At 42.9% G+C, this 15,115-nt stretch overlaps 1 protein-coding gene across 3 annotated transcripts; it reads left to right on the top strand.

Annotated features, from left to right (window-relative positions):
* Positions 1–5,887: 5,887 nt before the first annotated feature.
* On the top strand, positions 5,888–10,927 carry LOC141643405 (DNA polymerase zeta processivity subunit). Of its 3 annotated transcripts, none has more exons than XR_012543691.1 (7): positions 5,888–6,036; positions 7,105–7,294; positions 7,530–7,610; positions 8,905–9,017; positions 9,420–9,609; positions 9,963–10,517; positions 10,636–10,927. XR_012543691.1 is itself a non-coding variant. In XM_074452558.1 (7 exons), exons 2-6 carry the CDS (start codon positions 7,264–7,266, stop codon positions 10,145–10,147), a joined length of 600 nt encoding a protein of 199 aa, XP_074308659.1. In that variant the 5' UTR covers positions 5,888–6,036; positions 7,105–7,263; the 3' UTR covers positions 10,148–10,151; positions 10,636–10,927. The 3 variants fall into 3 exon arrangements, 1 of the variants encoding a protein (XP_074308659.1); XM_074452558.1 differs by having other exon boundaries at positions 9,963–10,151; XR_012543692.1 differs by having other exon boundaries at positions 5,889–6,036; positions 7,170–7,294.
* The last annotated feature ends 4,188 nt before the right edge of the window (positions 10,928–15,115 follow it).

Raw genomic sequence — 15,115 nt, 5'->3', positions numbered from 1 at the left:
GGTTGAAGATCTAAAGGGAAGATGGGCTGATGAACTACCCGGCGTCCTGTGGTCACTTCGAACCACGGAAAAAGAAGCAACGGGGTACAGTCCATTCCACCTTGTCTATGGGTCTGAGGCCGTCCTGCCAATTGAAGCGGCGGTGCCGTGCCGACATTCGAACGCAAACCTTTGACCCAGTCGAAAATGAGGAAGGCCTGAGAGCCTCCCTAGACCTGGTCGAAGAAAGTCGAGATACGGCACGGCTCAACTTGGCAGTATATCAAAACCGAATGAGAAGAGCATACAACCGAAGGGTCCACAAAAGAGACTTAAGAGTAGGAGATCTAGTCCTAAGAAAGTCGGCCGCAACAAACAAAGGAAACATCCATGGTAAAATGACGGCCAACTGGGAAGGACCCTACAAGGTGGTTGAACAAATGAGGCCGGGGACATACCGGCTGACAGACATGGAGGGAGTGCCTCTAATGAGCCACTGGAACACAGACAACCTTAGAAAATACTTCATATAGCGGCGGAGGTGTCCGAAACCGTTGTGGGCACCCCAACGCATGATTATATCTAATGAAGAGTGATCCAAGTTTTCCATCAAAATGAAGAATCCCCTCCATAGTAGTACCAAGGTAGACGCCACGGCCAAAGCCGGGCAGTCACCGCAATGGCAGTTGATACTCGCTAAAGCGGCCAACATGCTTAAAAGCGTATAAGTACAGTTGAGAACGCAAATTCGACTGCCCCGGCCAATCCGGGAGCGGCGGAGGAAGCGATCAATATGTCCATAGATACGGAACGCAGTCGAAACATAAACTCGATTGCCTCGGCCAAAGCCGGGAGTGACGAGGGAAACGACCGATCTGCCAACAGCAGTTGATACTCGCGAAATTGACCAACATGCTTAAGAACGTATAAGTACAGTTGAAACGCAAATCTCACTGCCTCGGCCAATCCGGCAGTGGCAGAGGAAGCGATCAATATAGTCTATAGATACGAACGCTGTCGAGCCGTAACCTCGATTGCCTCGGCCAAAGCCGGGAGTGACGGGGAACAACGACCGATATGCTAACATGTTCACAACGGCAGTTGGGAAGCGCAAATCTGACCGCCTCGGCTAAGACCGGGAGTGGAGGAGGAAGCGACCGACATGCCAACATGTTTAAAAACGTTTAAGTACAGTTGAGATACGCAATCTAACTGTCTCGGCCAGGCCGAAGGTAAAAACGAAAAAGCGCTCAATATGTTAAAAACGTAAGAAGACAACTCAATGGAGAATGAGATCAAAGCCTCAGCCAAGCCGGAGGCCAATAAACAAACTTTATTGAAAAATGTTTACAAGGCAAAACAAAGCCGACGGCCGTCCCCATAGGGATAGCCTAAACACAACCTACCAAAGTTTATCAAAAAAAAAAGAAGGTACAACAAAAGCTTACAAACATAAGACTTGAAGCGCCAAAAGGATGGCAGAGAGGAAAGGCTCAATAGTTGGCTCCCGAACAGCTGAAGCTGTCAGAAGGGCCGGGTGAATTTGGTGACGACCGCCCGTCTCCCTATGCTTGTTGCTGCTCGCCACCGGCAGCAGTAGCAGCATCACCAACGGTGGGCGGCCCAGAGGAAAGCTTGGCAGCTTCACTTGCCTTTGCCCTCTCAGCCTCCTCTCTGGCCTCCTTCACCTTAGCATCCCGGGCCGACTTCTCCTCAGCTTCCTGAGCAGCCTTCGTCGCCTTCGCCTCATCCGCAGCCTTGGCCTCCACAACAGCGGCCTTCTCATCCAGAAGCCGGTCAAATTCTTGCCAAGGGAAGGAGCCTTCAGGAACGAGCTCTTTAATTGCATCCCTGGTAGCATCTTCAGCTTGGTCCCGGTACTGGGCACACATCTCAGGGATGATAACGGTTTTAAGCGTCTCAATGTCCTTCTCCCTCAGAGCAAGGATAGCCTTTGTGCTCATATGCTCCTTCGCCTCAGCCGAATGCAAGGTCTTCCATCTCTCCTTCTGCTCAACCACGGCCTTATAGCCGCCCTCAAATTTGTCCCGCTCCTCCTGCAACTTAGCGGCATCAGCCAATGCAGCCTCAACCTTGGCTCTCTCGGCTAGGACCGCCTTCTCAGCGTCCTCCCTAAGCTTTCGCTCAGCGAGGAAGTCCTTCGTGGCGGCCTGGAAGTCTTCTTTCGACCTCTCGGCCTCCTTCTTAGCAGCGGCAAGCTCGAGCCTAAGCCGTTCAAGCGCAGGGGAAGCTCGAGCCATGACCTTTTCTTGCTCCATAATATGAGCGTCGGCTAGTTCAGCCCACTTCACCAGCCTCTTGGACAACCTTATGCCTTCCGCCGTAAGCTGAGCGGGGGAAACCTTCCGGATGAGGAGTCGACGGTGACATTTCTATCGCCCGTCTGCACAAAGTCGCTTCTCCAATTGCCGTTCGGTGAGAACGACGGTGACGGCGGCCGATCTACAAAAAATCCGACAAAGCATCCATGTCAACATTCATCGACATATCGAAAGCTGTCATCGGGACGCCTAGGGAACCTGCGCTAAATCCGAGCCATGGGTTAGATCCGTACGGTCCTAGCCTTCTTGGGCGAGCCTAGCCGCCGACCCCTTCTCTTTCCCCCCTCGGAAAGAAAGAAAGCGCGTCTTTTCCTTCCTCTTATTTGAAGGAGGAGGACCCTCCACAACGGGACCTCCTCTTCGACATCGACGACCACCTGCTCCTTTTGGACTACGGGGATTGAAGATTGAGCTGGAGTTGACGCCGTTGCCGCCGTAGACGTTGTTTTTGGTCTCCGGTGCGGCACGTTACCGCCAATCTCAGCTTTAGCCGCCGCCACATCCATTGCCTTTATCGCCTGCTCTATAAGCTCGTGCGGGGCCGGTCTGTGATCACGTGGCGCGGCCTTAGGATGCAGCTCAAAAACTTTCCCGTCCTGGTCGAGTCCCAACCTGTTTAGAATAGAGACGGGGAGAACCTGGCCGAATCGATCAGCAAGAAACAAAGCAAGAGTTAAGTAAAAGAATTAAACCGGGGCAAATACGGAAGCATAAAAAGCAAGGGTGGGCCTCACACCGACCCCACTCACCCTGGTCGAAGGCCGGTATGAAGCCGACGTGGCAAAACAGCTCGTCCTGAAGAACGATCTGCGTCGGGGGCATCCATCCCTTCGGCGTGCCATCCTTCTCAGCCTCAAATAGCCTCTTTGCCCGCTCTTCGTCCTCCTTAAGATAGACCTTCTTGGCGTCCATCTTAAGCTTATTCCGGGAGACATATCTATCATGCTCCCCCTGATTCTCACACCGCAAGTTGACGCGGCTCTGAAAGGACCGGGGCAGTGGATAGTCCTCCGGCACCTCAACATATACCCACCGCCCCTTCCAGTCCTTGCAGCCGCCTAGGGTAGTCTGCCGAAGATGGTGAAGCCGGCGGAAGAGGTTCACCGTTGGGGCCTCCCCTTTAAAAAGACATAACCATACAAAGTCAATAATAGTCCTAATGGCCAACGGATGCAGTTGTGCCACAGCGACGTTCATAGCTTTGATTATGGCGGCGACGTGTTCATTAAGAGGAAATCGGAGCCCATACTCCAGATGTCTGATGTACACGCCGATACAGCCTTCGGGAGGGCAACAGACCGCCTGATCGCCCTCAGGGACAACAATTCTATACCCCTCGCCGAAGGAATAATGGTCTTCAAAAAGATCAGGACCGGAACAACTAGCGAACTTATTCGTCCAAACACGATCAGGATTGATCGAGCAGGCATCGCCGTGCCACGAATAACGCGGCCTCTCATCATCATCATCATCATCATCATCATCATCAATACCCTCCAAAAATCTCTCATCAATTTCAGGAGAAGGAGACTTGGGGCCCCCGAACCCTATCGGGGTGACGACCAGTGGCTCTTGCTCATCAGGATGCGACGGTTCGCCCCCCGGCGCAGAGGTACTAGGCATAGCATCAGCAGAAGACATAGTGGCAACAATTATTTAAACAAGTAAAAAGTTGGAAAAAATTTGTTTGTTTACCTTGGAATAAAGTGTTACGCCGAGTAACGCTTTGAAGACTAGAGAGAAATTTCTTCGAAAAAGCTAAGAGAGAGGAAATTTTTTGAGAAAACGAAGTTTGATGGCCAAAATGAGGGGATAACTGCTCTATTTATAGAGCAAAACCCATTCAGTGGACCAATCAAGAGCAAAGCTCATGAAGCGTCCACCAATCAGCACCAAGCCACGTGTCAAGCATGCAGCCACGAAATGTCAATCGACATACAGTAACAAATCTTCTTCGACACGCTCCTTGGTATCTACTTGCTAACGGCCAGCTGATCAACCAAGTTTGGCAACACCGACCGGGGGCAATCAAAAGCACACGGCATCCTCAACCTTGGTCTCGGCCAGCGCCATTTTTCTTTTCCACATCGGATGTCCATTACACAACCATGTGGAGGGGGGATATTGTACGGCCTGAACAGAACCAAGCCGAGGCAGAAGTTCAACATGCGCAGAATACGCTCAACACTCATCGAAGGTCCATACCACGGCATAGACTACGCTGGGGGCAAATTGATGGGGCATATTCTGCACCCGCTGACCGAGTCAACATATTGAGCAAGGTCAAAGCCAAAAGACAGCAAGTCAACGTATTAACAGCCTAACCGACCAAGCCTGTCGGCCTGTCACTTGGGTCTCGGCTCGGCAACTAGCCGGCCGAGAGGCATATCCGCGTACTCACATCCAAGTCCCCTCGGCATGGAGTCAACCAGGCCCGCCGGCCTGCCATGGGTCCATCGGCCGAGGGTAAGATAGTCTTTCCACCTGCTAGCCACTTGGCCACTTGGCCACTACGTGACAAAAGGTGAAAGTCTATAAATACTCCACTTCTCTCATTGAGAAAAGGATCCCAAAACTATCTGAAAAACACCTATTAATCTGGTATAAACTCCCTTATCTCTCTACAATATACTTTGCCAAGTAACACACAACTTATCTCTTTAAGTTTACTGACTTGAGCGTCGGAGTGAGTTCGCTCGGTACCAAGCCGAGCCCTCAGTTTGTTCATTGTTGCAGGAGAGAGCGAAAGGAAGAGACAAGCGAAAAGACGTCATTCTACAAGCTCACGTGGTCACAAATCCTGCTCCGGAATTACACCCGGAACAATTTTAATAATATCCAATGTGTACATTAATTATATTTAAATATTTATAAAAATTATGTTATTTTCAGAATTATTTTATTATTAAAGGTTACATAAAATAAAGTCATATAAAATTGACTTTTTAACCGTGTTTTAAATTTAATGTACTAAAAAGAATATTTTTTAAATTATTTTCTTAAACATAATATATAAATATTAATATTTTAATAGATATCTCGATTTATCTTTGAGCCAACGGGTTGACCTGTTCAGGTCGACCCTAAATTAATGGGTCATTCCGGGTTCGGGTCGAACAGGTTACCAGTTGAGATTCCCTGATCTTTACCATGAAAAAACGGGCGAGGTCAGAGTCGAAATTCGTCAGATTTATATCTCCGTCGATCATGTTTTAAACTCATAATTTATCATTTATTGAAATAATATTGGCATGAGAAATGTACACAGTAACCTCTCGAAATTCATCAGGTTTATAATTATAAAAATAACCCGTGAAATTCACGGGTTTTAAACTAGCAATTGGTCTCCCTTGTGACGGGTTATCATTTGTGGCGGATATTTTGTGAGATAAAATGGTAACAAAATGGGTTAGTGGAGAAAGAGAACCACATGAATAGTGTTGCAGAGAGAGAAAAAGTGGGTACATTATGAGGTAAAATGGTATCCGTCACAAGCTTGTGACGGATATGTCATGTGAGAATTTGTGTTAAACTAGTATAGATTATAAAATGATCCGCTTCGTCTTTTACTTATTTCAAACTTTCCCCTCTTTAAAGAATAAAGATCAGGCGGGTCTTCATTTTGAGATTTCTTCACCAGCATCTACCTTTCGCCTACGGAAATCACCATTGCTACCATCTTATAAACCTCAACCTCTTAGTTGCGGAAATTGTGGTTAGTTACTCTCTCCTTCGAATTCAATTTACTTTATTTTACTCAAAATCAGTCACATATTAACACAATGAATCCGGTATTTGATTCATTTACATCCACACTTCAGTGATTCCCCAAATCAAGCTCCATATTATAGCGTTTCAATTCCCGATACTGCTTGCGTACTGGGAACATATAAATTATTGTTTCGGAACATATATAATCCGCATATTGACGAGTTCCGAAACTTTGGTACCGATATTTGATGGGGCAATTTCATTTACGCCTTAAATAGTTGAAATTCTGGTTACGGACTTTCCTGAACACGATTTCTTTTATGTTCGTTCACCAACTGTTTGATGAATTGCCACTACTAAATACTTTATTGCTCTTTTGTATTGGGTCCAGCGATTTTTTTGAGCTGGTTTTCTTTGAAACTTTAAAGCGCATACGAAAGACTTAACTAACTATTGTGAATGAGAATGGGCATCTTGTGCATCAGGATTAAATTAATGCTACTTGGTTACTTTATGTTGTTTGGATTTTAAGATGATGCTAATTTAGTGTAGTCTGACTAATGCATTTAGCTTTGTTTAAGTGCAAGCTTTACTTGAAGTTACTTCTGATCATTTACTTCAATAATTCACAAGTTGATAGATGATAACCCTTTTATTTAGTTCATTTAAATATCAACCAAATATGAAATGTTGGTTATCTCAGATGATTTGTTTGCTTTCAAGAGTGTTAGGATTAATGCGGACTCCAGCTTGCTTAGCTTGTACTTTAACTTTTAGATGAGCTTATTTCATGAAAAACTGAAGTCTAGAACTGTCACGTGCTGAATTGCCTAATGACTATTTTCGACCCTACCCATGGGCTGATGAAACTTGTTACCATCCATAGTCTGTTATTTACTAGGAGTATGTTTGTATGAGTGTCGGACTTTATTGATGTTGATTAGAGTTGACATTAACTCTGATATATGGTTTTTGTATCTTATTAGGGTCCACCCGTCCCCATTTTTGAATAAAAGAAAATGTAGTTTTGGTGAGTTGATTGTTGAATTTGTACATTCTCTGGCATTTGCAGTTCCCACTTCTTTGAATTCATCAGGATTTTGTGCCAGAAGCCATCCTTTATCATTGCTATTGTAGGTGGCTATCTCGCGAAGGACTTGTTTGTTTCGGATTATCTATAATTATCAGAGTGCCATTGATGGGGATCGTGGAGCAAAGAAAATGATAAATAATGGATTGCAAAGATAACCTATCTCCGCAAGGTTCTTTCATGATCCATATTATTATAGTAAAAAATGTCACTATACGGTTTATAATGGCTATAATGGCGGGAACCCACAACCGCTACCTTCGGGGTGCATTGGGTTCAAACTGAGACCCACGAGTTATGTCGGTTTTTAACTAACGGAGCCAACCCCTGTGGGCTGAATGTTAATTTTATTTTGTCAAAGTTATGAAAATCTCCAAACTTGATTTCCCAATTGCCTTCAATGACAGGCCAAGCAGCCCAAATTTTGGTTGATTTCTTGGAAGTAGCCATCACTTCTGTCATTTTTCACAAAGGTCTTTACCCACCCGGTATGTCCACCTTTCTATGTGTATCTATTTTAGTTTCTGGATTGAGAAAGTACTTGAAATTAGCTTACCTGGTTCCCTCAAATCCCAGTGACTCTCGATGAATGTGTATCTATTTTCAATCCATTACATGTACCTCTGTTATCAACTCTTTGTTTCATATTCTTATATATCTCATTATGCTCTGTATTCGGATACACTCAGATAGATAGATAAATTTCAGTAACAACCTGTAAGCAGAAGTTGTGATACAAGTTTGCTTATTAGCATTGCTAGTGACTAGTTTTTAGCAGACCTTTATGGGCTATATATATAATGGCATTTTATTGGTCTGATCACTTCAACAGCTTCTTATAGCTAACATATGCCCCAGCCAGGGGCATATGTCAGCTCCAGTAAAATTTAGTAGGTTCTCCTATGAAGCTACCAATCTAGTCTTGATCTAGCCATAAAACTATCAACATTACGCTGTTTTGCAAAGTATACCAAATGAAATATTCTTGTCATGTTGGATCTCATATTATTATGAGGCTATACCCGTCTTAGCCCAATTTGTGTTTCCAAAGAATAATCTTGATGAATGTGTATATTGATGTTGAGGCTCGGGGATGAATCATTGAAAATGGTTGTTCTTTAAATATCGTCCTCCTTGCTCATTCGGTGGGTTTCATATAGGTACATAAAGAATAAAAAACTTTCTTTGGTATGAGATGTTTTTGGAAAGGAGAGTATAATTTCGTCTTTTGTTTATTTTGGACAGGAATCTTTGTGAGATTGTGTAGTTTTATTGCTTTAATATATGATGTTTTCACTCGTCCTAGATTATTTAGATGTTAAGTTTTTTTTTTCATTAATCTTAAGAACGCTGATATCCCCAACTAAAATATTACATGGTACAAAATGTGGTATCATCATATCAGTCACTGATTGCAGTACCAGTCACGAAATCACGGTATGGTAATGTCACAGTTTTGGGACATCGTGGATATAACGTTAACAATTAACGACTGACGTGGCCTTAATTTTAAAGCCGGTTTATTGCATGTTATTTATTCTATTCTTATCAAGATCTGATTCCTGAGTTTACATTTCTTGTTGGTAGTTCAGTTATTTCGCTTATGATCTTTTTTCATAGATACAACTGCCATTTGCAAATTCACCCACTTAGTAAATTTAATTTTGAGAAGTACTTATTTTTGTGTGATATAAAAAATCATCTGCATTTCTGCTATAAGTTTTGAATCCAGGATTGGACGGCCTCTCCTTAACTTTTCATTGGTTGATCTGGTACTTGAAGGTGCATTTGAAAGGCGGAAGTACATGAACCTGGTGGTTCACAAGGCAATTCATCCTGAACTTCAAGACTATATCCATTCTTCTGTCAACGGACTCTTTCCCTTTATAAAAAAGGTTGATTTCTGACTATAGTGCATTTTGAGACTGAAAATGCTGACAATATAAGTACACCCGAATGGTTCGTTAAAGAATCTCAATTATCCTCTCTGATTATTATCTTTAACAACGAAGTTCTTAATACTCTTTCTGAATTCTCAATTATTCTCTCTGATTATTATCTTTAACAACTATGTTCTTAATACTCTTTCTGAATTACTGCAAAGTTTAGCTTCCAAAATTTGATGTATGACTTCCAAAAGTGGACATATTGAAACTGTAAAATATTTTTCTTTGTTTACTTCACGCATACTGCATAAGCGACAACAATGTGCAAAACTTAACTGTGGCGGATACATTGATACACAAGTAATAAGTCTATTAAGGTTCGACTGATTCTCATTTTGCATGGCAATTCAGGGAGTAGTTGATAGAATAGCTGTTGTATTCTTTAATGGTGACAACACCCCCTTGGAACAATTCATTTTCAAGCTTCAAGTGAACCAGTCTTACGGATCAAATGTGGTAGAAACCGACATTGGATTTGCTCTTAGATCATTTATTCTCAAGCTCTCGTTATCTAAGGGTCTTACGAAGAGTCTACCTCAGGGTATGTCGACAATTTGATGATTTTGTTTCATTTATCACAAGGAGATTGGTTTTCAAGTATTTATCCAAGCATCTCTTTGATGCGACTTTGAGTCTTTGATGGTCATATGATGTTGACTTTGACTGATATTTTCTTGTTGATTTTTATTGATATTTTCTCATAATATACTATCTATATAACTCTCTAAAATGATTGATGCGAATAGTTGTTTTGGTAAATCTGACATGACAAAAGTCAACATGTATTATTATACATATATGGGGACTTAAGTGGAAGTTGACAATGGTTGATCCCCAATTCAACTTGTGACAATAAATTTTGGATGGAGGTAGTAATTTTATTTTCTCGTGCAGATTGCAGGTGGGAAGTAATTGCATTCTTTAGATCGGATGCTCAGGCAAGTGGAGTCAAAGCTGCAGAGTTATGGATCCCAACCGACACAAAGCAGTGGCAGCAACCTCCTCTAATAACTCCCCTGAAGTCTATGAATTCTGAGCCTTTTGGCTTGCAGTTATATTTGGAGCATCCAAGTGTTTAACCAAGTAATTGTAGTCTGTAGACTTGTAATTAATCAATACAATAGGTCAGCAATAGCCTTTTGCATCAAACACCCGACTGAGTCACCCAAATACAAACCCCAATGACATCAGCAATAACCATTCAAGCTTCAACCACTGCAGTTCACCAACAAACCAATGTCAAATGTCGCCGGAAATCTAACCCTAACTTCTACCCTGACCAAAAGTCTCTGTCTTCCACCGCGACGCCTCACTGTCATTTCATTTCAAGCGTCAGAAAATGAAGCGTCCACTTCATCTGAACCGTCGATTTCTTCACACTTCACCTCTTCCGTCGGATCCCCTTTGCTTCAACTCCCATTCTATCAGCGTCACTTCACCGTCTTCAATGTAGTTACTTCTGCAGTATTTTTCCTTTTCTTTTATTTACATGTGAATTTTATAAACTACGCTGAATTTATGTTCTTTTTCCTTTCCATTGATTGTTTTTTTTTTATTAAATTTGCAGGTTGCATCATCGGCGGTGTTTCTATTTTGTTCCGTTACCCAACACTTTTGGTATATGGCATTTCAACTCATTTCAGTTCGGTTCAACTTAATTGAGTTTACCTCCGCAAATTTCAGCTCAAAAGAAGATGGCCTTGGTGTACTGTTTTCGGTTGAAATTTGTTTGGTTTTTGTTGTGTTGGGGAAAGCTAAAATGTTAGGACTTGAGCAGTTGAGCTTCAGTTGTATGATCGAACAGTTGGCACAAAATGCTTCTGTCGTGTGTTGTACAATTAACTTGTTAACTGATGTTCCATGATGTGTTTAGTCCTTAGATTTTTTTTTTTTTTTTTTGACAATCGGGTTAACGAGTTCTACAATTTAATAGCATGCTTAGCTAGCCTATGAACGGTTTTATTACAAATTCTAGGAACATAAGTAAAAGAAACGCAGTGAAAGTTTGCCGCTACTTCAGTGATATCTTCAACAGTATTCCTAATCCAATGTTTGAGTTGGGAAAACTTCATGACTTGAGCAAGAACCTGTAAACAATCAGAAAAAATGGTAATATAAAGGATATTAGAGAAAGGAGTTGGAGATTTTTTTTGTCCCTGTTTGTGGGATGGACTTCAGCTTTATTTCCCATCGACCTTCAATCTCACTTTTATTTGTCTGGGTGTGAATGTGTGATGTAGTAGGGCAAAGTAACCCGTAAGAGGTCATTTAAAAATAGTCTCTTTGTGTTAGATAAACACAAAGGCACGTCTCCATTACATTACTAATTTACTACTGCCTAAGCTTGAGTCTTTAACCAGGAAATCTGTAATTTGTCAAGATGGATTGAAAGCCTAAGCTTTGTACGATGTCAAATTTGTAAAGTTTGAATCATAATTTTCATATTTTCTCCGTATTTTTTTTATTTAAAAGTTTGTTATAATCTTGATCATTGCCGTCTTGAATGTGGTGGGTGATAAATGTGTTTTTCCACAACTGAAAGTGGAGACTCATTTAGAAAAAAAAAAAAAAAAAAAGAAAAAAGCTAGCTTCGCCTTTCGGCATGTAGAAGAGTCAAATGAGAATAATTAGGGAACTAATTATTCTCCTATATTTTAGTTAACAAATTATTATGGGTATATTTCTCCCCTTAATTGTAGATATTCTCTAACCCTTTCGCACCTTAGTTTGTACTATATATGCTTGTAATTCCTAAGCTGTAATCATCACATTTGATCAATACAATCATATTCCCTACATAGTATCAAGAGAAAGGTTCAATCCTCTCTAAACCCTAAAAACTCCCACCGTTTTCCTCACCTCGATCGACCATGTCGGGTGCCACCATTCCCAACCCAAATGATCCAAAAAATCCCTTCATCCTTCTCAATGTGCATTCCATTGTCAAATTTGACGGCACTAACTATCGTCAATGGCGGATTCAACTTGAATCCATATTCGATGGTTATGGCCTCACCTCCTTCAACAATGGAACCCCACCTCCGCCTAAATCCATTGTTGCGACTGCTGACAAACAACCCACCCCAAACCCCGAGTTCGATACATGGTATCGACAAGACAAACTCCTCTTTTCCGCCGTGGCCAGCACCCTAACCCCTGCCGTCTCTCCACTCCTCAACCGTCTGACTACGACACGTGCTGCGTGGGATGCTCTCGCTGCTTCCTATGCTCGCCCGTCTTGTGGTCACATTAAACAACTTCGTCACAAATTGAAAAACATCACCAAAGGCTCCTCATCTATCTCCGACTACAAGAACCGCATCAAAACCACCGTCGATGACCTTGCTCTCCTTGGCACCATTATCCCGAATGAAGATGTTACAGACCAAGTGATTGAGGGTCTCGACGTCACCTATCAACCCGTCATCGATGCCATCAATGCTCGTGACTATCCCATTCCCTTCCCTGAACTTCTCGAAAAATTAATTAATCGAGAACTAACTCTTGCCCAAAACACCACCCGACCCCTACCCTCGACTGACTTACCTGTCGTGGCCCACCCTACCTACACCCGCCACAACCATAACCAATATCGCCCTCCTCACTCCGCTGCCTCATCCACCACTGCCTCACCAAACCCTCCTACCTCGAACCAAAACCAAAACCCTCGCAACCCCTTTAAAGGTAAGTGCCAATGGTGTCACACTCAAGGCCATACCCTTTACTATTGTCCCGTCTTCAAATCTCTTTACCCCGATATCAAGGTTCCACCCTACCCTCGCACATCCACACCCTCGGCCCAAGCCAATCCCACGGCCCTCACCTAACAAATCCCTTCTCCTTGGCTGCTTGACAGTGGCGCCTCGCACCACGTTACATCGAACCTCGATAACCTCGCCCTTCACTAACCCTACATGAAATTGTTATAGGCGATGGCTCCGGTCTCCAAATCCTTAGTACTGGTTCCACCTCTATTTCCTCTTTTAAACTTCTTAATGTTTTTCATGTCCCTTCTATGCATAATAATATTATCTCCGTGTCAAAATTTTGCCTCGAAAATAATGTCACAATTGATTTTAGTTCTACCTCTTTTGTTGTGAAGGACCTTAAAACTGGCGCTGTGCTGTACACGGGAGCAGCTAAAGATGGAGTCTACTACTGGCCCGTGTCGTCTCCACCGCAAGTGTAATACTACGGATTTTCTTTGGTGACTACTCGACCGAGTAGAGCCTACTCGGGCAACTCGGCCGAGTAGTGCTGTTGATATAGTCTATTTTGGTTCTGCCGAGGAACACTCGGCCGAGTATAGTGAATACTCGACCGAGTAGAGGATACTCGGCCGAGTATAGTGAATACTCGACCGACTAGAGGATACTCGGCCGAGTATACACTTTACTCGACCGAGTACCCGGTCTGGCGAAGTGTTTTTTGACAGTTTGATTAGGGAATGTTTAGGGTTATTTTTATATCCCGCGTCATCAGTTTCTAAAACATTATTTCAAATTTCATCATTTTACGATTACCCTAATCACTTCCTAATCACTCCCTAATCATCCTCTAATCTCGTTGTGTGTGCAATTGTCGCGGTCCTTGCGTATAATCTCTTGTTCTACTGTTGGTAAGTTCCATTTCCATGCCATTTGTATTCTTTTGGGGTTATTGTATTTATGGAATTGGGAGATACGGGGGATTGTGCAATGTGTAATTGTGTTATGTGATTATTGTATAGGAGAAGACTTCGTAGAGGAGCCTTTCTGATTGTTCGAGTTTCGTTCTACTGTTGATTGCTAAGGTAGGGTTTTCCCTACTCAGTTTACTGTTCATTGTTTAAGACATGATTGGTTTGTGTTATTTGTTATCCGCTGATCATCGGAGTATGGGTGTTGTTGTGGCGGTGTTGATGTGGAGAGGTGGTGACATTTGTGATACTGTGGGTCTATGATTGTGGTGGAGTCACTTGCGGGAGTGGCTTCACACCTAGTTCGCCCTCCGTGGAATCCGACACGGGAGGGGATGTGCACATTAAGGGACACGGATTGTTAGGCGCTCGTTGATGAGCTGGACTAGGTGGGATCGGCTGCGGTCACCCACTGGCGGCGAGGATTACCTGTTGCGATGGGTAATCTGGCAGGGCTACACACTTCGGTGTGTAGTCGGTTACTGTGTGAGATCGGAAGACTGGGGTTGGAGGATGATCAGCTGGTTACCTCGTTGTCTGTCTTATATTGATTGACTAATACTGACCCCGTTGTTGTTTGTGGAATCTGCGGTGATCCATTCGGGGATGGTGAGCAAACTTGACAGGTTTTGCTTGGTGAGCTTGGGGCAGTCATGGGAGAGTTGACATCACCAATCGTAGCATCACCGTCCGAGTCTTAGTTTTGGATTTCTTAGTTGTCAGACATTTGGTTTATTTTTATTTTAACAGTTTTGGATTTGGTTGATGTAAACTTTTATACTTTACGGTACTTTAATAAATGTGCTCAGTTCAGACGCTTTTGATATGTACTAACCTCGGGCAACCGAGATGGTAACACACTTTCATGGTAGGGTGGTCCTGGTAAGGCACCTTGGTATGAGGGGGTGTTACAAAGTGGTATCAGAGCCGAAGATTCCAGCACCTAAACAAATGAATCTAATGAACTTAGGGAGTCTAAATAAAATGAACCCGGGGAGAGTTGTTTGGAGCTACCGCAAAGACTCGGGAGACGTCCCGGAGTCGCAATTTGGCCCTCATTAACTCGAACCGGTAACATGGGGAAGTGTGATGAGAGTTGTGTCTTGTATGTGCATGTATGTGAAGATGCATGTTGATGATAATTGATGGTTGAAAACGTATATGTGTGATGACCGGTACCAAAAACTATTTATAAAGAACCAAATAAAAGTAGTATTTATTCGGGTGTCGAACACAAAGATGGCGGGGGTTAGATACTTGGTTTGTTTAAGTCTTTAGTTTAGTCAAACAAAAACAAAGTTGATTAATTATAAACTAAGATGCAACAAGGTATAAAATTTAAACTAAATGAAATTGCTTTTAATTAATA

This window comes from Silene latifolia, chromosome 2, assembly GCF_048544455.1.
Source record: "Silene latifolia isolate original U9 population chromosome 2, ASM4854445v1, whole genome shotgun sequence".
Classification (NCBI taxonomy): Eukaryota; Viridiplantae; Streptophyta; class Magnoliopsida; order Caryophyllales; family Caryophyllaceae; genus Silene; species Silene latifolia.
The sequence above is the reverse complement of the archived record's forward strand: the minus strand, read 5'-3'. Positions and strand labels throughout refer to the sequence as shown.

Coding starts and splice junctions, on each gene's coding strand:
- LOC141643405 (XM_074452558.1), top strand. CDS start 7,264: ATGGATTGCAAAGATAACCTATCTCCGCAAG. Junction 7,295..7,529: donor AGATAACCTATCTCCGCAAG/GTTCTTTCATGA, acceptor CTTCAATGACAG/GCCAAGCAGCCCAAATTTTG. Junction 9,018..9,419: donor TCTTTCCCTTTATAAAAAAG/GTTGATTTCTGA, acceptor ATGGCAATTCAG/GGAGTAGTTGATAGAATAGC.